A 26802-nucleotide genomic window follows, 5' to 3' on the forward strand; every position below is an offset into this window, starting at 1 on the left:
GAACACTGTTTGTGCTTTAATAGCATAGTGTATATTAAAGTTGGCAGACAAAAATTTAAGTGTAATGAAGGAATATATCGACTAGATTAGATGATGGAACTTAAGTTTGAAAATGAGAGGTCCCTCTAGTTCATGGCCTTAAGGCCTCTCCTTATTATAAAAAGAAAACAAAATGAGAGGTCCATATCAAATAAGTGTGTGTATATATAAATATATATATATATGTAAATATTAAATTACTTTTTCTCAAAAAATTGTATATATTAAGTTACGTAAATGAGAGTAATTAAACACATTTTTTTTTTGTATCATTTTGTTGGTAATAGAGACATTAAGGTTTTTTTTTTTTTTTGAGGAAAGAGACATTAAGGTTTTAATACGTACACTAGGAGTATCTTTTGTTAAAAATAAAAAGAGGGAGGTACATGTCAAATAAGTATGTTGAGACATTGAGATATTTTTTTTTTGTTGGTAATAGAGATATTAAGGTTTTAATATGTATACTATTTTGTTTCAATTGCGTTTTTACACGTAGATGTTAAAACTTGTATGAATTCCCAACCCTGGATTTAAAAAAATAATATAGAATGCATCGTTTATTCGACTCAAATATTTGAAACGTTTATTGGAGATCAAAGATTGTTAGGATGGAGTATCACAAAAAGTTGCAATGACCAACCTTTATTCAATGGATTAAATGGTGTAGACCAATTTAAATGATAGATCTAAAACTTCAACTCAACCTAAAATAACAGTTGAACTAAGAGAATCGACCCGTTTTACCATTCCTTCTTAAGGTGGCGAAAATAGCATCCAAAGTTGTCTAAAATATGAGTTACTCCCTCCGTTTCAAAATGAGTGTCGCTTTAGCCAAAAAAATTTGTTTCAAAATGAATGTCGCTTTACATTTCCAATACAACTTTAATTTTTTTCTTCCAACTTTACCCTCAATAAATACTCCAACTTTTCTCTCACACAATTTCCAATGCAACTTTATGTTTGTCTTTTTCTTATAAAGTAAAGGGCAATTTAGTAAAAGTGTTATATCTAATGATTATTTCATTCCATTTCTTAATCTGTGTGCCAACACCTAAAATGACACTCATTATGAGACGGAGGGAGTATAATTTTTCCGGATGAGAGATGTTTGCTCAATAAGTCTCTCAAATTGCTCAACTAATCTGATCGTAACTATATTCCGGGGGATAACTTTCAAACCCCTTGGGAATGTATGAATATATTAAGGGTAAAAATGGAATTTTGGGTTCCTTGTAATGTAGCAAGTAGCAACCTTTGAAATTTCAACTTTCCATTAATACCAGAAGAAAAAAAAACAAACGAAAGAAAGAACAGAACATAACAGAGGAAAACCATGAATGCCCCTGATCGTTATGAACGTTTCGTTGTCCCTGAAGGAACCAAAAAGTATGTATTCTCTTCTTCTTCTTTAATTATTTTATTTAATCAAATTTTTCTACAATTTTTCTAATAAATTTTGAATTTTGTTGGAAAGGGTATCTTATGAGAGGGATACAAAGATCATAAATGCAGCTTCTTTCACCATTGAAAGAGAGGATCACACAATTGGCAATGTTCTCCGCATGTATGTATTCTACTTTGTTTTCTATGAAGCATCGACATAAACACAATACTAACAATGACATTTCGACACCGATAACAATTTAAAAATGAATTAATTGAATGGTCACATGTGTGGTTCCGTGCACCTGGACACACATTCCATCAGAAGTGTTGGTGCTACATTGTTTGTATATGAAACACTGACATAGACACAGACACCAAACACAATACTGATTGACACCAGTAAAAATTTTAAATGTGTTGGTGTCTGATGTCCGATGTTGGACATTAGACACACATTTCATCACAAGTGTTGGTGCTACATTGTTTGCATATGAAGCACTGATACACACATACACCTGACACTATACTGACACGTGTGGACACCGGTAAAATACTAAAAAAATGTATTAGTTGAACAATCACATGTGTGGTGTCATGTCGCCTGTCGGTGTCCGTTGCGGACACCTGAACACACCTTTCATAAGAAGTGTTGGTGTTATATAGTTTGTATATGAAGCGCCGACACAGACACAGACACCGTAAGTAAAAAATACGGATAGACACCTGTTGAAATAGGTAAAAATTTGAAAAGTGAATTAATTGAACGGTGACAAGTGTGGTGTCTGTGTCTGAGTCCGTTCTCGGACACTAACAAACATTTCATCAGAAGTGTCGGTGCTACATAGTTTGTATTCTAACTCTCACTTAAATTTTCTCTCTATGAATGAATGAATTAACCATAATCTTTTTATTTGTGGTGTTTCAGGCAGTTGCATAAAGACCCTAATGTGTTATTTGCTGGATACAAGCTTCCTCACCCTCTTCAGTACAAAATTATTTCCAGGGTTAGTTAGTTTGTTAATTACCATCTATGCATTCCTTAGTAGTCATACCTTTTGTTTTAGTTTAGTTGTTTCAATAAGGCCATGTTTGGAGAAACAACTTAATTAAGCTTTTTGAACATAAGTGCTTATGTATAAGCTATTTATATAATGGAAGGTAAAATAAATCCAAACTGTTTTTATATAATTTATAGAGAGCTTATGAAAATAAGTTGAAAACAGTTTAATGACATGTCAGGGTTAGTTAGTTACCATCATTTCCTTAGTACTCATACCTTTTTTTAGTTTTTGAATAAGGCCATGTTTGGAGAAAAAATTAATTGAGCGCTTATAACATATGTGGTTTTGTAAGAGCTATTTCTATATTAAAAGATAAAATAAAGTCAAGCTGTTTTCATATAAGTTATAAGCTATTTTTGTAAATTTGAATTTGCCGTAAAGGCTATGTATGAAGAATCAACTTAATTAAGCGCTTGTAACATAAACGCTTATGTATAAGCTACTTGTACAGCAAAAGTTAAAACAAATTCAAACTGTTGACATATTACAAATAAGCTATAAACTGTGTTACATGAGATATTTTGGGGAGCTTATGGCAATAAGGTGAAAACAATTTATGAACATGGCATAAGTTGTTTTCATAAACTGTTCTCATTAATAACTCACAAATGTTTATGCTAGTTGATAAGTTCAAATAAGCCAATTCAAAGAGACGCTAAGTGCATTGAATAGAGTGAGTCAATATTTTAGATAAATTGAGCTATGAAATTAAAAAGCTTTGAATGAATTTAACCAATCAAATATACAATAACACAAAATACTACTAAAGAATCAAAATAATCTTCTCCAGAAATAAAATGATAGATATAATTTTGATTGTTGATTACCTAAGAGGGAGTACTAGTTTCCAAAAACTATATAAATGCCAAAAACTACAAATCAGTGCCCAATTCACGATCACGATCAGATTGTCGAATTCTTCACCAGATTTTCCTTCTGTTACCATCAAGTTGGAATTTTCAGTAGTACCACTTGCTATCACCAATCAGTTGTGCAACCATGTACCCTTGTTGTATCCATAAAATTTATATTCGAATTTGTATATGATGTAAATTTGTTAACATCGTGAGGAATGAATGTTACCAACATTGCTAGATATTGGATTAATACCTGGAATTTGAGAACTAGTGGTAGGTACAGAAGAATGATCCATTGAAAAGTAAGGTAGAAAATTTTGCTGCTGTAGATTATTTTTTACATAATCTAACTCTTCTTCATACTTTATCATATCAAGATTTCCAAGAACTTGAGTATTCATTATTATGTGATAATAATAAGGAACATCACCAACATTGTTAAATATTGGAATTGAAGAACTAGTAGAAGGTACTGAAGAATGATCCGATGAAGAGAAATGTAGAAGATTTTGTTGTTGTGATAGCATACACAAACTTAGTAACTGTTTTACATGATCTAACTCTTTCATAGACTCAATTATCATATCTTGATACTCCATAATAAGACCAAGACATCCATGACTTGGGAATCTTGCACGCATTTCCGACTCAAAAATAATTGACTTCATTGCTTCATCTTTATGATCATCATCGTCAATAGATTTTAGCATCTTCACCATGTTGGAAATACCAAACAAACGATGAGCATTGGCGAGCATTTTTGGTTTATCGGCTGGAAAATAAGGAGCTAAAGGGCAATCTGGAGTACACTTTCTTCTTTGATATTTGCAGGCTGCACATGCCTTGTTTTTTCTGTGAATATCCATCAGTAGGAATAAAAGGGTTATTACTGTCAAAAGAATCAAAAAGGAGAAAGAAAGGGTTTCTTTGGAGATGTAGAGTTATCAAAAGGAGAAAGAAAGGGTTTATTTTTAATTTTTCAGAATGTGAACATGTTTAAAAGAAAGAGAGGGTTTATAAATTGGAAATGAGGAACATGTTCAAGATTCGGTCAAATACATAGAAATGTTGATTAATGAGTTAGTTATCATTTCCTTAGTATTTAGTTACAACCCTCTTAACAGTTAGTTATAACTACCTCAAAAGTTAGCTATTGATTGTTAATTAGTTACAATTCTTAAGTATATAAAAAAATAGAAATATTGATTTATTATTGAAATTACAAAAATATAAATAAAAATAAAAATTGATTGATTGATGAGTTGGTTACCACTTTCTTAAGATTTAATTACAACTCCCTTAAGAGTTTGTAATATTTATTAGTTAAGAGTTGCCTCCATACAGTTTTACAAGTGTTTATATCCGTAGATGAGTTCAAATAAGTTAATTCAAAAAGACGCTAAGTGTATTGAATCGAGTGAATCAATATTTTATTTCTTGAAATTGTCGAGGTCTGAGAATTTGATCGCCCAAACTTATTAACTGATAACTTTAGCTTTGAAATTAAAGGTAGTCAATCAATTTGGCCAATCTGTTCGGGTTAGAAATGCTGAGCTTGCAAGTTGTTTAGGGCATGCTTAATGCTTATGAGGAGGTTGTTTTCATAAATTTGTTAGCTTACATGTTGTTTAGGAGATGTTTTTTTGTTTTGTGTAGGGTTTATGTTGGTTTCTGTTTTGCATTATAATTTATTGACAGAAGGATTAAATGGATTGACGATATTCTGTTCGGGGATTTATTAGTCATTTTTGGAACCAATTTGTTCAATCTTTACAATTTTGTGAACTAAAATGGTGGTTCACTTGTATTAAATCTATTGATTTTAATTAGTCCGTGACCGTTTACAAATGGTCCGATTTGATTTTTGGTCGAACTGGGTCCTTATTATCTTTTGATATATAAATATGTTAACTGCACACTTTCATGCTTTTTTCTTCATTTTTCTGTTCCACCACGAACTGGAAGTACATGTTTATTTCTTTCTCTGTATACGAATCTGGCGTTCCTTACCATAAACTGTTTTTGTTATTATTGCATTGCAGATACACACCACTAGTCAGTCTTCACCGATGCAGGCATATAACCAGTCTATCAATGATCTAGATAAGGAACTTGATCATTTGAAGAGTGGCTTTGAGGTATTAATTAAGTGTTTCTTTTTTGTTCTTCTTTCTGCAATGTATCATAGTCATCCTTTTAGATAGAGTATAAGGCTATCAGCACCATCAGTATTAGGCTATGTTTGTATTATTGGTCCTTTTCAGTAACACATTTACTTCCATACCCTTGAAAGTAGTATCCGATTTTCGAAATTGGTTGGAATATAGCCCTGTTTGAAAAAAATATCTTAATTAAGCACTTATCATATAAGTACTTGTGTACAAGCTATTTCTATAACAAAAGATAAAAGTAAAGTCAAACTGTTTACATTTAGGCTATAATCTTTTTTCATAAGCTGTATCGGGGAGCTTACATAAGCTATTTTGTTAAGCTCTCTTAAACAGTATCACAATTTCTTAAGCCAGTAGATAAGCTAATAAGGCAATCCAAACAGACCCTATATCAGTTGACCCCATGGTCATGGAGAAAATGCGATATGGTTAGCACATTCCAGCTAAATGAATATTGAAAAGAATTTTTCGGGACCTATGTAAATTAGAAAGATGATTGTATTGTAGTACATGAAAAATCCTTTTTATCGATTCAATATTTTTTGTTTTGTTTCTGAGAGTTCTATTGGTAACATTCAAAATTTTAATTGCAGGCGGAGTTGTTGAAGTTTTCGAAGGACTATTGATTTACGGTCAAGATAGAATTTGTGTGCAGTGAAATTTAAGTAGGATACTTTGTGTTTTATGAGACTTGTTAAAGATTCTTGTGTTGACAATTTTAACTGTTGTAAACAATTTCAACGTTTCTATATTAACAAAATCCTGTAATAGGAACAAGTAGTAAATTTTGTCGCATAAATCTTGTGAATCATGGACATCATGTTGAACTCTTTATTTACGGCAGCTGAAGGTGGCTGGCTGGTATGCGTTTGTTTGCGCTCTAGAACGACCAAATCAAACGCTGTGGCGAGAAAGATCAATGACAAATGAATATTTCTCTAGCTTTATTACCAAGATGCTTCTGCATATAATAAGAAGAAATTTCCATAGATATGTTTCTCATAGAACTGTGTAAACCATTTATTATCCAACACTCTCTCTTGAGGATTCTGCACTGTTATGGTGTTTACCAGAAATCTTATAACTGAGGTTTATTCATATTTGCTACACAACCATCATAATCATAAGTAAGTGCTTCTCTTATAAGTAGATTTCATAGCAAGACTTGTGTTTGATGCAAAAAATTGAACATTTGGATTCCCTACTGTCAGGACATTGGTGCCTTAATCAACTGGTAAAAAAAACATATTTCAATTTTTGTTGTATAGTAATTCAAAATACCGAATTTGAATTTTGGACCATCCGATCTTCACAGAATGACCATTGATGTCTCAACTACATGAATATTGGAACTTCACAGCTCATTACATGTAGATGCTATGCACTTTCGTGTTGTACTGTAGATGTCTCAACTACGTGTATCAACCAATTTTTATTATATTCTTTGTAATGATCCTACCTTCTAAGCTTTAATTATAAGCAAAATTATCTACTTTTATGCATATTAAGGACAATACTACCTCGTCTTAAATTATGTGTCCTCTTTAGTATCTTTGTCTTAAATTATTTGTCCATTTTATAAAATCAATATAACATTTATTATTCTTTTGTAGAATTGATCCGGTCAGTGTATTTTTTTAATTTGACGATCAAATTTGTGAAAAGCTTATTAAACGGAATAATTATGATCAAACTTACTCTGAAATAAAGAAGAAAAAAACACTGGAATAAGAAGAACAATCAAAATTTAGTTTAAGTGATATCATTATCAACATGACTCGACGCATTAAACAAAGCTAGCCACAAATTCCAGTAATATTGCTCATAATTCACAAACATGACTAAATGGAAAGTTATTTGATTGAAGATGGTGTGTGATGCCATTTGTTTTATGCAAAAAGGATACATAAAATCAACAACTTCATTATAAGAGCAGTATGTCTAATCTGATCATATATTCCCATTATTATTACTATATGAGACATGATAACACCTGGCACTTGCTGCATTTCACACGTATCAACCTATTTTATCAATTCACACATATTATTAATAAAATGACGCAATTACAAGCAGAGGTTAGCAAACGCTAAACCTAGATTGAAAAGAAACAAATTTACAAACGACAAACTTGCGAAAATAGGGTTCCGAAATCCAGCAGAAATAAGAAAACTTTGAAATTTTGTATGAATGAATAAAAACTGTCTCTCTGACTATCATTGAAGTGTTTAAATATTAAAGAAACTCTGATGACCCAAAAATCCAAAACAGAAAATAAAACAAAAATTGTTAAAATTAGGCTGAAATAATAATACTTTGAAAACCCTCCTACATCATAAAATAGGGAGAATAAATTTTTACTAAATGATTTTTTATAAAAAATTTGGTATATGCACCTTTACAAAAATTGTATAGCAAACAATATTGACTTGTGTGTGATACAAGTATTATATTTTACTATGATTAACGAATATACAAATATACAAATGCTACTAAAAACAATATCACTTTTTTTAATGATAAATATTAATAGTTAATTATTAGATTAACATTTACTTTGAGTTTGAACTCATGACCTAACTTTTTCAACTCTTAGATCAAATCAATTGAACTACTTAACCTAAAAACCTGTCTGTATTATTTAAAAAACAAAACAGTGTGGGTCAGGGACGGATTTGAACTGGGCATGGTGTGGCAAGTGCCACACCAAAATTATTATTTTTTTACTTTTTTTTATTAGTTTACTTTGTAATTTTTTTTCATATATTAATACAAACATCTTTTATGTTTATACATGTGTCTATATTTTTACTCATATATTAATACATGAACTTTTTTTTTTTTTTTTGTAATATATACACAAGTCTGTATTTTTACTCGTATATTGGTAAATGAACCTATTTTTTTTAATTCTTACATGTGTCTATACTTTAACTTATATATTAATACGGGGATTGATTTTATTTTCAATTAATACGGGGATTGATTTTATTTTCAATTTATACACATGTCTATATTTTTACTCGTATTTAATACATAAATAATTTTTTGTGCAATTTGTTCATCTGTCTATATTTTTATTCATATATCAATACATAGATCTTTTTATTTTTTAATTTCTACGCAATTACGACTTGCTTAAACAAAAAGAGCGCGAGTATTCTACTAGAGCATTTGATTGATCTCTTTTAACATCTTTATTCAATTTAGTATTATTTAATTATTTGACGGAATTTTTTTGCCTCACTAATATTGTGAGTCCAGATCCGTCCCTGGTGTGGGTGGAATCCCATTCAAGCTATTGTGGCAGAAAACATGGTGATGGTGAAGCAACCAGGTAAATTGTGTTTTTGTGCTTCAATCGAATGAAACTTGAGCTATATATGTGATGACATGTATCTTTCAATGTCAGATATGGTTTAATAGATTGGTAGTTCTTGTTACCACCACAATGCTACCAACATTTGGTTGACTTGAGTAACAAGGAATTTATATACCTTAAGCAAGTAGCATGAAAGTTGTTTTCACTTAAAAAAAAAAAACATGAATCTGATTCATGTGTATACAAAATATATGATTGAGATAATAAATCTACTTTATGTGCTCAATATATTCATCGATAAATATTAACATTTACGATAACTCGATTTAAATATAAATTAGGTTATCTTCAAGTCACTTTTAATCATAATCAACTTTACATAATCAATTCATGCAAAATCAATTCTTGCCATGCACAACCAAAATACACAAAGTAAACGATTAGTTTACTTTCTCTCTTCTTATAAACAATTTTATTTATCAAAAGATATTTTTTGAGGGTTTATTTATCAAAAGATGCATTAAAATTTTTAAATTCAAATTTTAATACAATTTCAAAAGTAAATTATCATAACCATTGTTGCGAAATCTCGTTAACAACACGTGCACCATGTTCCTTAAAAAGAACAAGTGCACCATGCAACAATTAGGTGGGCATTGTTCAGTTCAGGATGAAAACTGAATTGAACCGAACTGAACTGTTAGATAAATTTAAAATAACTGAACTAAACTAAATTGGTCGCATTTCTAACTGCACCGAACTATTCCAAACCAAACCAAATTGTTATTATTGGTACCATTGAAAAAATATAAAATACCAAACAAAATCGAAATTTAGAAGGTAAATCCGAACCGAATCAATTTGGTTTGAACTGAACCAAACTTTTTTAGTTCAGTTCCAGAACTGTTAGTAATGGTTCAATTTTTGTTGGTCTGTTCAGTTCAGTTCAGCAATTTGATTCGGTTTTTTGGTTTTTAACTGATATTGTGTACTTTTTTTTGGCTAAGAATATAGTATGCTTTTCTTTTTTCTTTTTTGAAGAAAATATCGTATGCTTTTCTAAATTAACTTTTAATATACTACCTCATATTAAATAAGTTTTTATCATATACTCAATGTATCAAATTTCCACAAAGGTCAAGTGTATATAATATAATTGAAAAGAATAATTTTTTGACAAATACCATTATATTATGGAATGTAGTAGTGTTAACTTTTAATTTACTGCCTCATATTAAATAAGTTTTTTTTCTTCATATACTCAATGTATCAAATTTCCAAAAAGGTTAAGTGTATAACTATAATAGAAAAGAATAATTTTTTGACAAATACCATTATATTATGGAATGTAGTAGTGTTTGTTATATGAGCAATGATAACTAGACACAAAATAATAGACACAAATACGACACCGTATTTTACTGTTCATTTATTCCATATTTTTTTTCCTTTTCTCACACAGTAGCACATCTCTCTTCTCTGTCATATGCCAACAAACAATGTTTTCCTCTTTTCTGTTAATCCCTCTTCCTGCAACTCTCTCTTTCTCTCACCGGCAACTGTTATGTCGTCGACGTCGCTCTCTTGCTCTCACCGGCGACCACTCTCTCCTACTCTCTCTCACTGTGCCTTTGAACACTAGCTCTCACCGATCACGACATCACTGTATATCGACTTCTGACCTATTGGGTTTCAGGAGGCGGTGGTTGCAGAGGAGAACGATGGTTGTCGGAGGAGAAACGAGATCTGAATAGCAGCGGTCGACGGAGAAGAAAAGATTTTAAATTGTCATTCTCCATAAATGAAACAGATTGTACACCGATGATGACAGTGGTGAGAAGGGTGGTGGTGACTGATGAGGATGACGGTGGTTATGTGGACGGAGGGTCCGGTGGTGAGAGGCGGTCATGGGAGGGTGGTAGAAGGACGGTGGTGCTGTTGGATGTTCAGAGACAGACAGTGAGAGAGAAGAGAACAATCAATTAAAAAATACCCCTCATATTTAGTTGGAATTTCAAATATGCCATTGTTTTTGAAGGAAATTACAACATTACCCTTGATGTCGTATTTGTGTTGGTATTTCTGTGTTTCCTTATCATTTCTCTTGTTGTATTCATTGATTGATTGCGTAGAATAGATAATAAACTATAAGTGCTTTATGAATATTATATACTTTTATAAATAAATTTTTATACTTTGATAAATCTAACATAAATTTAGATTTTTTTTTTTAAATTCATTCATTTAAATTGATAGAGTACAACAATATAATACACATTCAAAGTCGTTAAAACCATTAAGGTGAAAACGGCATAGTATCTATGCCTACAAATATGACTATATTCAAGACTTTGAAATACTCATGTTTTCGGATCAGCAAGTTGACAACGCCAAAGTCTTTTTTTTAAAACTCGGTATTCGGTCCAACAACCGACTAATCCGAGGGGACCAATTCAACCACCCACTTGCGGTGGGACTTATTTAAAGTTAACGCAAAGCTTTATATGAACTTGCTCACCAAAACTGCGGAGGGTATCAAACCTGAGATCTCAAGAGGAGCAAATTCCACGATCCCAAGCCAACCACTAGGCCAACCCCAAATGGATCATCACGTGCTCAAAGTTAATCTTTCAATTTAAATCAAATAAACACCACACTAAAACGGGAAATAAAAATCACACCACACAAAGACGGGAAATTAAGTACAAAAAACGACAAAATCATAAAAACAGACAAAATAAGACTGAAAGCATATGGAAATCACTTATTTAAATCACGGAATTTCGAAGTTGTTGTCCTTTTTATTAAAATCAATATAATTTTGATAATATGTAAATATATTATAAAATTATAATATTTAAATATTAAAATTTGTGAATCAAATATCAAAATTTGATTTTTCATATACAATAAATATCAATTATTAAAGTTGAAACAAAATTAAGTTAATCCCTTTTTGAAAACAATACTACCCCTCCCTAAATATAAGACCTTTTTAAGAAAAAAAATGTCTCTTTTTATAAGACTCCTTTGGTATTATCAACTACATTAATTAATGGGTTAATTATGTTTTTGATCCCTACAAAATGGCGACCTTGTAAGTTTAGTCCTTACTTAATTTTAATAGCATTTTTAATCCCTACAAAAAATTTCTGCACTCAATATTAGTCCTTACTCAATCCAAATTTGTTTAATTTATGCTTAAACTCTTAAGTTTTTCAACAATTTTTTTACAGGCGTGTTAAGAACGTTATTAAAAGGTCCTCCGAAAAAAATATCGCAAAAATTTGATTTCTACGTCCATATTTTTGTTACTTATATCTTAAACTTTTGTCGTTTTAAAAAATTCATATTTAATTTATTTCATGTTAAAAAATTATAGATTTTAGTAAATGAACCGTTCATAGTGTTCTAAACTTGTATAAAAAGAATCGTTAAAAAATTTAAGAGTTTAAGGATAATTAAACAAAATTTATTTTAGCAGGGACTAAAATTATAAGTAAATTTTTTTTTGTAGGGATTAAAAATGCTATTAAAATTAAGTAAGGACTAAACTTACAAGGTTGCAATTTTGTAGGGACCAAAAACATAATTAACCCTTAATTAATTATTTATAAACATACTCCTATTTATTTTATATCTTTTTCTTCAATCAACATTAAATACTATGTTGAAAACATACATTAACCCTCTCTCTTAAAGAATAAAATTCTAAAAACAATAGTAACTAGAAACAAATTTATTATAACTTTCAATTTTCTTAATTCCCGTTATTTTTTCAAAAGGACCTTATAATTAGGGACGAACGTGGTAACACTTTTCTTAAATGAACCAATTAAATGTTGTTTAACTATGCACAGGTTGGTAAGTGATATCATCATTTGAATGTCATTATATACAAACACAATGAAATGCATAGCATTAATATTCATCAATTTCTTTGACATAGAAATTTTGTCATTGAAAATGATCATGCTAACAATACCTCTAGCTGTGGCTGTCACACTCATCCTCACCTTATTCCTTTTTGCTTTTAACCAAACAAAATGCCTCAAAACCCCAGCCTTCACAAATTGGCCTTTTGTTGGTATGTTACCACAATTCATTTGGAACATATCACACATCCATGATTTTTCAGCTAAATTGTTGAAATCAAATGGTTGCACAATTGAGTTCCTAGGACCTTGGTTTACCAACATGAATGTTGAAGTCACCACATGATCCATTGAATGAATGTCCACTACATCATGAGCAAGAGCTTTCACAACTTTGTCAAAGGTGATTTGTTTCGTGAAGTGTTCCAACCTTTTGGTGAAGGAATTTTCACTACAGATTCACATAAATGGAAATACAATAGGAACCTTCTCCAATTTCTCTTCAAACAAAGAAGCTTTGAAGCTTTTCAAGAAAAAATCATTCACCAAAAAGTTGAGAAATCATTATTTCATTATTGAATCATGTTCAACAGCAAAAAGGATCAATTGTTGATTTACAAGATGTGTTCAATCGCTTCACATTTGATAACATTTGTTTGATAATTCTTGGACATGATCCGAATTGTCTTTCCATTGATTTCCCTGAAGTTGCGTGCGAGAAGGCTTTTAACCAAGCTGAAGAATGCATCTTCTACAGACACATCGTGCCGGTTTGTGTTTGGAAGATGCAAAAATGGCTTCAAATCGGTGAAGAGAAAAAAAATGACCGAGGCATGCAAAGTATTTGATAAATTCCTATTTTCGTGTATTGCTTCAAAGCGCAAAGAGCTAAAGCAAAATTGTAACAAAAATGAAATCATTGTTGAAAGTGATGATGCTCATCATGTTGATTTACTTACGGCATTGATTAGAGAAGAAAAAAAATAAGGATAGTGAAAGTGGCTCAATTGGCGACAAGTTTCTAAGAGATGATGTATTTATAATCTCGTTGTAGCGGGGAAATATACCTTAACTTCTGCCCTTACATGGTTATTTTATCTTGTTGCTACACACCCTTTAGTGGAAGCCAAAATTCTTGAAGAGATAAAAGAAAATTTTGGACACAAAGAGAAGCCTTGGGTTTTAAGTGTTGATGAGGTGAAAAAGTTTGTTTATCTTCACGGAGCTATATGTGAGGCGTTAAGTAGAGGTGTCAATATCATGGGGCCTTGAAGTTTTGGCCCCAGCTTACATAGTAATGGGGCTTAAAAATCCATAAGATTAAAAGGTCCACATTCATGCAAGCCCACAAATCAAAAGCCCCCAAACCCCAAAATTTCTAGAAACATTTTCTTTTAAAGTTTTTTTTTTTTTAAAAAAAACTATTTTTAAAGTTTTTTTTAATTCAAAACAAATTATTTATACAAAATACCTTATTACGATTTCATTTTAAAAAACAACTTATTCAAAACAGCTTATTTATGCAAAACAGCTTATTCGAAACAACTTATTTATACAAAACAGCTTATTTGTGCAAAACAACTTATTCAAAACAACTTATTTATACAAAACAGCTTATTCCGATTTCATTTTAAAAAACAACTTATTCAAAACAACTTATTTATGCAAAACAACATATTTATGCAAAACAACTTATTCAAAACGGCTTATTTATGCAAAACAGCTTATTCGAAACAACTTATTTATACAAAATAGCTTATTTGTTCAAAACAGCTTATTCAAAACAACTTATTTATACAAAACAGCTTATTTGTGCAAAACAACTTATTCAAAACAGCTTATTTATGCAAAACAACATATTTATGCAAAACAACTTATTCAAAACAGCTTATTTATGCAAAACAGCTTATTCGAAACAACTTATTTATACAAAATAACTTATTTGTGCAAAACAGCTTATTCAAAACAACTTATTTATACAAAACAGCTTATTTGTGCAAAACAGCTTATTCAAAACAGCTTATTTATGCAAAAACAGCTTATTCGAAACAATTTATTTATACAAAATAGCTTATTTGTGCAAAATAGCTTATTCAAAACAACTTATTTATACAAAACAACTTATTTGCGCAAAACAGTTTATTCAAAACAGCTTATTTATGCAAAACAACATATTTATGCAAAACAACTTATTCAAAACAGCTTATTTATGCAAAACAGCTTAGTCGAAACAACTTATTTATACAAAATAGCTTATTTGTGCAAAACAGCTTATTCAAAACAATTTATTTATACAAAACAGCTTATTTGTGCAAAACAGCTTATTCAAAACAGCTTATTTATGCAAAACAACATATTTATGCAAAACAACTTATTCAAAACAACATATTTTTGCAAAACAGCTTATTCGAAACAACTTGTTTATACAAAACAGCTTATTTGTGCAAAACAGCTTATTCGAAACAACTTATTTATACAAAAAAACTTATTCAAAACAGCTTATTTGTGCAAAATAGCTTATTTATGAAAAAACAACTTATTCGTAATAAGCTGTTTTGCATAAATAAGCTGTTTTGAATAAGTTGTTTTGCATAAATAAGATGTTTTGCACAAATAAGCTGTTTTGAATAAGCTGTTTTTGCATAAATAAGCTGTTTTTTAAAAAAAATATCGTGTTTTGAATAAGTTGTTTTTTAAAATAAGATCGTAATAAGCTGTTTTGCATAAATAAGCCGTTTTGAATAAGCTGTTTTGCATAGATAGGTTGTTTCGAATAAGCAGTTTTAAGAAAAGTGATCCTAATAAGCTGTTTTGCACAAATAAGCTAATTTGTATAAATAAGTTGTTTGGAATAAGCTGTTTTGCATAAATAAACTGTTTTGAATAAGTTGTTTTGCATAAATATGTTTTGCATAAATAAGTTGTTTTGAATAAGTTGTTTTTTAAAATGAAATCGGAATAAGCTGTTTTGTATCAATAAGTTGTTTTGAATAAGCTGTTTTGCACAAATAAGTTGTTTTGTATAAATAAGTTGTTTCGAATAAGCTGTTTTGCCTAAATAAGCTGTTTTGAATAAGTTGTTTTTTAAAATGAAATCGGAATAAGCTGTTTGTATAAATAAGTTGTTTTGAATAAGCTCTTTTGCACAAATAAGCTGTTTTGTATAAATAAGTTGTTTCGAATAAGTTGTTTTGCATAAATAAGCTGTTTTGAATAAGTTGTTTTTTAAAATGAGATCGGAATAAGCTGTTTTGCATAAATAAGTTGTTTTGAATAAGCGGTTTTTAAAAAGTCATTCTAATAAGTTGTTTTGCATAAATAAACTATTTCGAATAAGCTATTTTGCATAAATAAACTGTTAAGAAAAAAATTATAATATGGAGCTTTATTAGGCCCATAAATAAAAAGATTTTATAGTGGGCTTAGCCCCAAATAATTCTTTTCAATTAGGGGGCTTTAATTTAGTGGGCTTGGTGGGGGCTTTTTTAAGTGAGCTTTGAAATTTGGGGCTCTATTGACACCTCTAGCGTTAAGGCTTTTTCCGCCTATACCTTTTGAGAGAAAGGAAGCAGTTACACCCGATATACTTCCAAGTGGTCATCATGTTTATCCTAATAATACGATATTGTTTTCTTTGTATGCAATGGGAAGGGATGTCGATATTTGGGGAAAAGATTGCTTGGAGTTCAAGCCAGAGAGGTGGATTTCCGAGAGAGGAGGCATTGTTTATGTGTCGTCTTACAAGTTCTTTAGTTTTAGTGCTGGACCTAGGACTTGTTTGGGGAGAGAGTTGGCTTTCATTCAAGTTAAGATGGTGGCTGCTTCTGTTTTGTGGAACTATTGTGTCCGTGTTGTGGAAGACCATCGTGTCATTCCCAACCTTTCAATTATGCTTCTCATGGAACATGGTCTCAAAGTTAAGATAAGCAAAAGGGGAATTTAATATGATGGAATTTACTAACTTTTTCCAATATTTTAGATGTAATGGGACATATGTGAAAACCAAGGTGTCTTCTATAAAATATTAATTAAATTAGTACTATGGTACTATCATGTGAGAAGTAGTATGGTGAAATATATTTATTTAAAATTTTAAATGTAATAATTTAAGTAAGTGAAGTAAGATTAATATTTTTATTGCCGGTTTCATTTATAACTATAAGGACTATTCAAGTTTATAATTTTGTCCTATTTAATCAAATAGACTTTATGAAAACCTTGAGTCTAGTCTTTTTATTAAACGGGTTGAGTCAAATTAGGTTTTAAATAGACAAGGTCGTAGGCTCGTGTCGGACGGTTTGATTTTTTTCCACCCCTAATTATAATATGAGAGGGTTGGAATTCGAGCCTCAAATCTATCACTTATTCACCTTAAAGATTGAATTTCTTACCACTAGAATATTTAACCCCCCCACACCCCATCCCCAGACACACGCACACGCGCACGCGCGCACACACTGAGATATATATATATATATATATATATATATATATATATATATATATATATATATATATATATATTCTCACATATACATACATAAATAACCTTGAAAATAATATGAACTTATGCATCCAATATAGTTTAACAATATATACCTACTCCATTTGTCCCATAACATGAATATATAACATATAAGTTAAGAGACTAAATGATTATTAGATACTATTTCTTGAGAGAATTATTAGATGCCTTTATAAACTAATTTTTCATCTATCATATTAAATAAATAAATATTCATTTTTATTCAATTTAACAAACTTCTGTAATCAGAAATATATCATCTTTTTTTTTTTATTCGAAAAGAGGTTACCTAATATGTAATAATTTCATTAATTACGATCTTATCTTGTAAATTACTATATTTCGTTTCTTATTATTCAAAATAAGTTAGAAATAATAAGTTGTTTTATTTGATCCGCCTAAAATTAGAAGTTGTTGTCCCTTTTAATGAAGGCCAATATATTAATTAATACGTAATATGTAAATATATTATAGTATTATAATATTTAAATATTAAAATTCGTGAATCATGAGTGAAAATTGAAAATTTCCTATATAATTAATATCAATTATATTTATTAAGTGGTAATAAAAGTAAGTTAATCACATTTGAAAAATATTGTTATTTTATTTAAAATAGTAAATACAATAAACCAATTTTTTTTTTAAGGAAAATACAATAAACCAATTAAATGTTGTTTGACAACTATGCATTCATCTTTTTTTTTGTGTGAATGCTACTAAAACACCCTGATGTCATAATTTGTCACTACATTCATAATTTGCCATTATATAAATGACACATTGAAATGCATATCAATATCCATCAATTTCATTGGAATTTTGACACTGAAAATGATAATGCTAACAATACCTCTAGCTGTGGCTGTCACACTCATCATCACCTTATTCCTATTTGCTCTTAACCAAACAAAATGCCTCAAAACCCCAGCCTTCACAAATTGGCCTTTTGTTGGTATGTTACCACAATTCCTTTGGAACATATCACACATCCATGATTTTTCAGCAAAATTGTTGACATCAAAAGGTGGAACAATGGAGTTCATAGGACCATGGTTTACCAACATGTATGCTGTAATCACAAATGATCCATTGAATGTCCACTACATCATGAGCAAGAGGTTTGAAAATTTTGTGAAAGGTGATAGGTTTCGTGAAACGTTCCAACCTTTTGGTTTAGGAATTTTCACTACAGATTCACATCAATGGAAATACAATAGGAATCTTCTCCAATATCTCTTCAAACAAAGAAGCTTTGAAGCTTTTCAAGAGAAAATCATTCACCACAAAGTTGAGAAATCATTGATTCCTTTATTGAATCATGTTCAACAACAAAAAGCAACGGTGGTTGATTTACAAGACGTGTTCAATCGCTTCACATTTGATAACATTTGTTCAATAATTCTTGGACATGACCCTAATTGTCTTTCTATTGATTTCCCTGAAGTTGCGTGTGAGAAAGCTTTCAACCAAGCTGAAGAATCCATCTTTTACAGACACACCGTGCCGGCTTGTGTTTGGAAGTTGCAAAGTTGGCTTCAAATCGGTGAAGAGAAAAAAATGACCGAGGCATGCAAAGTATTTGATCAATTCCTATTTTCGTGTATAACTTCAAAGCGCGTAGAGCTAAAGAAAAACTGTAACAAAAATGAAATTAATGCTGAAAGTGATGATGCTCATAATGTTGATTTGCTAACGGCGTTAATTAGAGAAGAAAATAACAAGGGTAGTGAAAGTGAATCAATTGGTGACAAGTTTCTAAGAGATGCTGCATTCAATCTCTTTGTAGCGGGGAGAGATACCATAACTTCCGCGCTTACATGGTTATTTTATCTTGTCGCTACACATCCTTTAGTGGAAGCCAAGATTCTTGAAGAGATAAAAGAAAATTTTGGACACAAAGAGAAGCCTTGGATTTTAAGTGTTGATGAGGTGAAAAAACTTGTTTATCTCCACGGTGCTATATGTGAGGCGTTAAGGCTTTTTCCGCCTATACCTTTTGAGAGAAAGCAAGCGATTGAAGCCGATATACTTCCAAGTGGTCATCATGTTTTTCCGAATCAAATGGTATTTTTTTCTTTGTATTCAATGGGAAGGGATGCAAATATTTGGGGAGAAGATTGCTTGGAGTTCAAACCAGAAAGGTGGATTTCTGAGAGAGGAGGTATTGTTTATGCGCCGTCTTACAAGTTCTTTAGTTTTAATGCTGGACCTAGGACTTGTTTGGGAAGAGAATTGGCTTTTATTCAAGTTAAGATGGTGGCTGCTTCTGTTTTATGGAACTACTGTGTCCATGTTGTGGAAGGTCATCAAGTCACTCCTAGCCTTTCAATTGTGCTTCTCATGAAACATGGTCTCAAAGTTAAGATAAGCAAAAGGGGAATTTAATTTGATGTAACGGGACATATATGAAAACTATGGTGTCTTCTATCAAATAACTAAATAATACTAGTAGCATATGGTACTATCTAAAATTTCAAATATATTTATTTAAACAAAGTGTAGTAAGATTAATATTTTGATTGCCGGTTTCATTTATAACTATATGGATTATGTAAGTTTAACTTTGAAACAAGAAATTCATTTATGTTTTATTTCTTTGACTATCTTCATGATTTTAATGTCATTCTTTTTGACATATCAATATTTGTTTTGTACAAGTCATCTCATAGTGCGTTTTTTTTTTGTAGTGTATAGAGTTTTTTTGGTAGTGATCTCATAGTGCGTTTATTTCAAGCTATGAAATTACATTTCCTGGGATGAAAATTCTAGAAATAAGATTTCCAACACACGAGGAGTTAAAAATTAAAATAACAGCATTTGGTTATAATGATTTTTTATTATACATAAAAAAAAAAAAAAGGTCCCTTACCATACCAATTTCTTTTCACTAGCAGTTGATAAGTTCTTGGAATTTTCATAACATAAGAAATAAACTCTTTGGTTTGGAGTTGTGATTCTTCACAATAACAATTGTCTATCAAACATTTATTCTTTCTAAAATTATGAATGTTGGATTCATATGTCATATAGACTAATGTGAGTGAATACGTAATTTGTTGTCTATCTCTATACGTAAGCTAGTGTAATTGTGTTGTCCAAATTTTATGCAATATCAATATTACCTTCTGTCTCTATTTATTTTTTGTTGCTTTTTTTTACCCAAAAAATTTATGTCAAAATTGGATGCGATGTTAATACTACCTCCTGTCTCTTTCTTGTAGTTGTTTTACGCACAAAAAGTTATGTCATATTGATAATCAAAATTTTAATAAAATTGGTATCTTAATGACACTTTTTTGAAAGCTAATAATACATGTATTCACCCCACTCATGGTCTAAGCAACTACACATACTTTTCTCTTATAAAACTCTACTAATTGATTTTTTTTTTTATTTTGACCAACTCTACTAATGAGTTTGAAAATTATGAAAATAAAAGACTTTCTACAGTTTAAAGTAATTTTTTGAACGGCAAAATTTATTAATAACCAAATAATTTTATAAAATGAACAGATACCAGCAATACTAAAACAACATATATAGCAAATGACGCCTTATATAGGCAGAACATGCAAAAAAAACCTATACATCCCGTTTATCAAAAACGCCAAATAAGACATCATCCAACCGAAGGCTACCCCCAAAACTCACCTAGAGTCAGCTACTCGCACCAAAACCTCTCAATAAAACCATCACTTAAGTTGGCTTTGAGGTATACTTCTCCCATAGTAAAAACCTCGGTCCCCAAATCCACAAGTGGAGAAACCCCAATCAAGTCCACACATGCATGCTTCCTTCCTACCCACCTATCGACCTAAGTGATTATCTTCCATCTTCTGGGTCGGAGAAGAAGTTCAAAGGTGTCTCCTTCTTCACATATACTCCCGCACGGACTAAATATATAAAAAGGACATTCCTAACAAAGTCATGTATGTATTTGAAGTCGGTTGTAACGCCTTCATAAGTGTCTAGAATTTTAGAAAGCGTTAAAATTTAATACCGGGTACATTAAATTTCAATATAGAAATTTACCTGTGATGACTGATAATGTGCATATGTCTTTAGGACTCCTGTCTGATTATCTGATAATCTTCACATATTATCTAGATGATATCTGTACTAACTGACGAGCACAGAATATTATACATAATCTGATACATAATTCCCATAAACTGATATGGACTAAAATACATCACAACAAGTCCTGAGACATACTTCCACATATAGACATCATCAATGAAGTGCCATAATCAATATGTAGCCTTTACTTAATCTTTCCTCTTGGATGACTGTGGACCTGAAAAAATAATAAATGGAATGGGATGAGACATAATGTCTCAGTGAGCTCCACCTATCCTAGGCTGCAGACAATCCTTGGGAATACCTATGATTGTCCTCTGTCTAAATTCGACCTCTCTGAGATTATACATCTTTAACCTGTAACTCTGATATCTTAACATAACTGAATATTTAATCTCAATGTCTAACAAATGTGTTAGTAAAGTTAGCGTTGAACAAACAATATTATCTGAGTTGATTTTACGAATAAACCCAGGTGGAGTAACCCCGGAATTTATTCCTCTGATAACCGGTATATATAAATATTTTCCAACTGGCGGGAAACCCAACTGACGGGGATACCGGACTCCTCTGATTATTGTGGGGTCATCCTTACGGATAGTGCCCGTTCCAACTGGCGGGAACCTTTCGTATCCAACTGGCGGGATAGAGAAAGCCACAATTTAATAAATCAATTAATGTCATGTCTGTTAGTGAGAATTAAACTCTCGTCTCTAACTGAAAATGTGTCAATAACTATTCTCTTCTCAAAAATGGTATTTTACCCGGGTTAGTGACTTACCCATAACTCTTATTCATGGCCAATTTACTCTAAACATTCTTTTACATAAATAATAATGCTATATGGTAATACGTAATTAGAGGTCATAATAATACATTTTGGCTACACGTTCGGTAATAATGAGAATTTATATTCTTAGCCAAACCAAACCATTATATTACCTTAAAAGTGTAAATTACATTAGCTAAGATTTGAAACAAAGTAATAAAACCAACAATTCTCACTTTCCAAAATTATAGCCGAAATGTGCATATTTATTCATACTTGTGCAAAACTTGTCATAACAATTTTTTCCTCTAACTCATACATTACCATAAGCATAATTATCAATATAAAACCATTTTAGAGTACACTAGCAAGGGTAAATATCTTAAGTCATAATGTCTCTATGTTATGTCCTAACATACTAGATCATAATCTATAATTTCTAAAGGCATAATTTATTCTAAACATTCTTTTATATTAATACGCATTGCAATATGGTAGTATTTGGTTGGAGGTTCTTATAACACTTTTCGGCTACATATCCGGAAAAATGAAAGTTCAATCCGTAACCGCCATTAGTCGTGTATTCATTTAAAAGTTTTTCATTCCCATTAGCCAAAGATAGGAAAATACCAAATATTTAACAAATTTCTAATTTCCGGAATCTAGCCGAAATCATACACATATTTTCAAAAATGTATTGAATCCTTGCCTAATAATTTTCCTCCAACTTCTATACTAACATAAGCATGACAATTAACATAAAAGCAAATTCTAGAATATATTAGCAAGGGGTATTTAGCCTAAACATAATAGCACTAACTATATTCTAATGCTCAAAATCATAATTTATCAATCTAATAGCATAATTGAACTACCCAAAAGGAAAGGTTTACTAACTAAAGGAACTCACAATCTTGTGGAGGTTCCTCTTGAACACTTTGTGGCAAAACTTCCAACCCCAAGCCACTAGTTACTTGCCTTCTCCTTCCAAAAGCTCCTATAACATCAAACATGTTAAAACCACAATACCCATAACATTTTAAACACACTAAAAGCATGAAATTGGAACAATTTTACAAAGAGCAATTTTCCCCAATTTGAAGGGTAAAGGGCGGCCTACTTGGTGAAAGGGAAGGGAACACATTTTTGTTACTTACCTTGCTCTAAAAACATCATGGGTATCTCCATCAACATGTTTGCTAACAATTTTTCCATGGTTTTGAAGAAAAATGAAAGTTTGAAATATATGGGAAAGGGGCGGTTTTGCTTCCAAAGTGAGGGAAAGATGAACTTTGCTTGTTAAACTCTTGCAATAACACTACTAGGATCCCTTAAGCTTGATGATTGTGATGATTTCTTGAGGCTTTGGTGAAATTTTGAAGAAGATTAAGGAAGAGGAGAGAAGGCCGATGGAAAAGAGAAAAGGGAGGGCAAAACTCTTTGCCAAACTTAGAAAGAGAAAGGATGAAATGAAATGAGATATTTTGGGACAACACTACTAAATATCCTTCTTTCAAGCAATTACCAAAATGCCCTTGTCTTAAGCGTGTTAAATCCGTCACTGATACTTTATCCGTATTAAGCTGACTTCACATAAAATATTTTTGTTAAACGTTCTTTACGTAATAATAATCCTCTGGCACGATCGACCGGTAATATTCCGATACTGACAGGCGGGATATTACATTCTACCCCCCTTAGAAAATTTCGTCCTCGAAATTTAGAGTTTATCTGAAAATAGATACGGATTCTGATCTCGTATCTCAGATTCTAAATCTATGGTTTCCAATTTCACTGGCTGAAAAGGATCGAGAATGAATTTTTTTTTTTTTGTAACTGAGAAACATGAAATACTTCATGCAATTCTGACATTAATGCTAACTGATATGTTATTGGACCGATACGCATGAGTATTTGAAAGGGTTCAATATACCTTGGACTAAGTTTTCTTTATTCTGAATATTCCTTGCGAACCCATCTTAGGTGTAACTTTCAGAATTACATGATCTCCCTCATTGAACTCTAAAGGTCTCCGTTTCTTATCTGCATAACTCTTCTGACAACTTTGCGCTGCTTTCATCTTTTCTTGGATGGACTTAACCTTTAAAGTTGTCTCTTGAATAATTTCTGGCCCCAAAATACCTTGTCTCCGACTTCTGTCCAACACTGTGGAGTTTAACAATTTCTGAAATAAAAAAAAACGATGCATACTGATATGTCTTCCAATCACCTGGGTCGAAAGGTTTGATAATAACCTCCTTAAGTGTAAGTTGTGGAATACATTATACATTTTGAACGTAGTGTAAAGCAAAGCTAACCAATGCATAAAATATTCTTCGGGTAAATTTCTAGTTCCACATACTCCTTATAAATCTGTCTTAGGTTACTACTTCTTGTTTACCTTCACTAAGTTCTGGAAATATCTCATACACTTATTGGAGTAACACTTTTATCGACTTCGTCGATTCTTATCTTTCCATAAACAGATCCAACCTTTGAGGGGGTTCTTCATGATATGACTAATTCCAATAAAAATTTATTTCTGAACTATACCCCATGTAATGAGGTCTCATAATAATAACCACACCATTCTCCGTATAAGATCGTTTCTATTCGGAACATTATCTGACATTAAATTTACCTCAATGAATGTAAGAACTGATTCAATTTCCTCCATTATGCAACACATAAATATGAGGTGTTATTGCTGATGTCTGCTATGTTTTCTGCGGAATGAATCCAAACATGGTACTACCTCAAACAGCTGATGGAAGTACTAACTGACGAGTACAATCCATAAGTCATATCTAAATACAAATTGTACTAACTGGCGAGTACATTAAATGTAATTCTTATATGAGTAATAGTGCACTAACTGACGAGTACACAATACACGAGGTAGCACGACTGATAACTAAATATATGACATATATTTGTAGTCATTCGACTATACTTCATCTGCACTAAACTTTCAACATTCTTAAATTAATCAAATTACACTGTCAAAATAAATAAGATCTGTAATCATAAATTTTCTCATGAACCTACTCTTCCAAAAATATACTTTTCTTCCTTGAACATTATTATTCTGCCCGTTACTATAAGGAACGTATTATCTCAGTCTTTCTGATAATTCCATACTCGTTACCTGAATTGGTATAATTCCATATTGTATATCACATAAAATTTTCTAACTTGTATGATATCAATCTTTTCTTTACCTTCAAAAATACGGAGTTTAAAACTCCCGAACTTCACAACAGAATTGTGTTTAAGCATCCGCATTTCTTGTTCTGAGTAGTATCCTTGCACTTAAATACCTTTTACTATACCTGATATTCCATGAGAGTATTTCAAACCAAAATAAAATCATCTTGCTACAACATCCATATTTGTTACCTCATACATGACTCTTTTCCAGCTAAACTGATACTTTTAATTTATTCTTTGAAATCACCAAATCGACTGACTAAGTTACATACTAGAGGTGATTCCAATTTTCTTAGATTTAACAAGGTAGGAATACTTCTGTCCTACTCCATTAATTGAACTGTTAATATCTCTGAATTATGTGGTTTGAAAATTATTAGCTTGTCTCTTAAAATTTTCCATGAATATCTCTTTTCAAAGTATAGAACTATTGCACATTCTATCACTTCTTTACTGATTAATTTTCCGCTGCGCCACTCTGATTTGTCATCTTACATCGATTTAGGCATACCAATTCAATCATAATGTAAGATTTCCAAATCTCATTACTACATGTTCATCCAATTCTCCTAGTCATCCTTCAAAGCTTACATGTCTTGATCAGAGAAGCTAACTTTACACTTCTTACTACTTCGAGTACTAACTTATATTACTAGCGAACTATTTTCATGTATTAAATCTTTCCTTAGACATATACTGTACACTTGTTCTCGCAAAGTGTTCCTTGAATGATTCCCACATTCACATCAGTTATATACTGAACATACTTAACGGTTCGAGACTTATTTTTCATTTATTTCATTCGTATCGTGCTGATAATTACACTTACGAGCTCTCTTGAGATAACTTCAATTCTCAAAATCCATTCTAATCGACCCATTCATTCTTTTAGTTTTTAGATCAATTACGTGAGAAAAATCATCAAAAGAAAATGTGTGATTCCTTAATACTTTACTTCATTCTTAACACTTTCGCACTAACAACAACCTTTCATTTAACGGAACCTTAAAATAAATTCTCAAATTTCAAAAATCTTAATTAACCCTTATCACTTCAACTTATTATAATCATGCGTTAACACATTCTTGTCCTCTTGATAGAGCTTGACATCATTTGTCCATTAGTTCACTGAATTTTGACAAATTATTTAATCTTTAGTTTCCGTTCCAATCGAAAAATTGCATCTTATTTCTTACCGCTACTGAAACCTCTTTCTACTTACTGCTAAGCTTGTGTTTCTTAGTCCATGACAACTTAATAACTCATGATAGATGCAGGGGTCTAATACAATTTCCTTAGTGAACAACTCTTCTTAGCTTAATTTATCTGCAATTTCTTGTCAAGAAGAATACATCTGAACCGCACTTTGATCCATACAAAATTTTTCCACTACCAATTATCCATTCTTCTTGTTTCTCACACTACATAACATCTTCACTTTCTAATTCATAAATATGGCACTTAAGATTCGAAAGATGCACTAATCAAACATAATTTATCCGGT

The 26802-nt window shown here is 31.1% G+C and overlaps 1 protein-coding gene, 1 long non-coding RNA gene and 2 pseudogenes across 3 annotated transcripts; 3 read left to right on the forward strand and 1 right to left on the reverse strand.

Annotated features, from left to right (window-relative positions):
• Window positions 1–1268: 1268 nt before the first annotated feature.
• Window positions 1269–6626, forward strand: LOC146911833 (DNA-directed RNA polymerases II, IV and V subunit 11). Its single transcript, XM_085717990.1, has 5 exons — window positions 1269–1425; window positions 1514–1603; window positions 2351–2429; window positions 5386–5481; window positions 6108–6626. Exons 1-5 carry the CDS (start codon window positions 1373–1375, stop codon window positions 6138–6140), a joined length of 351 nt encoding a protein of 116 aa, XP_085574116.1. The 5' UTR covers window positions 1269–1372; the 3' UTR covers window positions 6141–6626.
• Window positions 6627–12802: 6176 nt separating this feature from the next.
• On the forward strand, window positions 12803–16654 carry LOC146911834 (alkane hydroxylase MAH1-like; annotated as a pseudogene).
• A 1382-nt stretch (window positions 16655–18036) lies between these two features.
• LOC146911835 (alkane hydroxylase MAH1 pseudogene) lies at window positions 18037–19830 on the forward strand (annotated as a pseudogene). The gene has a single exon (XR_015014668.1). The product of XR_015014668.1 is annotated as an alkane hydroxylase MAH1 pseudogene (transcript).
• Window positions 19831–21204: 1374 nt separating this feature from the next.
• LOC146911836 (uncharacterized) lies at window positions 21205–23577 on the reverse strand. The gene is made up of 3 exons (XR_015014669.1): window positions 23246–23577; window positions 22999–23085; window positions 21205–21536 (listed from the first exon to the last, which is right to left on the reverse strand). It is a non-coding gene; the product is annotated as an uncharacterized LOC146911836 (long non-coding RNA).
• Between the last annotated feature and the right edge of the window lie 3225 nt (window positions 23578–26802).

This window comes from Medicago sativa, chromosome 6 (genome assembly GCF_051527215.1).
Source record: "Medicago sativa cultivar Bolivia chromosome 6, Bolivia_mono, whole genome shotgun sequence".
Taxonomy (NCBI): domain Eukaryota; kingdom Viridiplantae; phylum Streptophyta; class Magnoliopsida; order Fabales; family Fabaceae; genus Medicago; species Medicago sativa.

Excerpts from the sequence above, each read along its gene's own strand:
- LOC146911833 (XM_085717990.1), top strand. The coding sequence starts at position 1,373 with ATGAATGCCCCTGATCGTTATGAACGTTTCGTTGTCCCTGAAGGAACC. Across the intron at positions 1,426-1,513 it reads GTCCCTGAAGGAACCAAAAA|GGTATCTTATGAGAGGGATA; the intron begins GTATGTATTCTC and ends TTTGTTGGAAAG. Across the intron at positions 1,604-2,350 it reads ATTGGCAATGTTCTCCGCAT|GCAGTTGCATAAAGACCCTA; the intron begins GTATGTATTCTA and ends GTGGTGTTTCAG.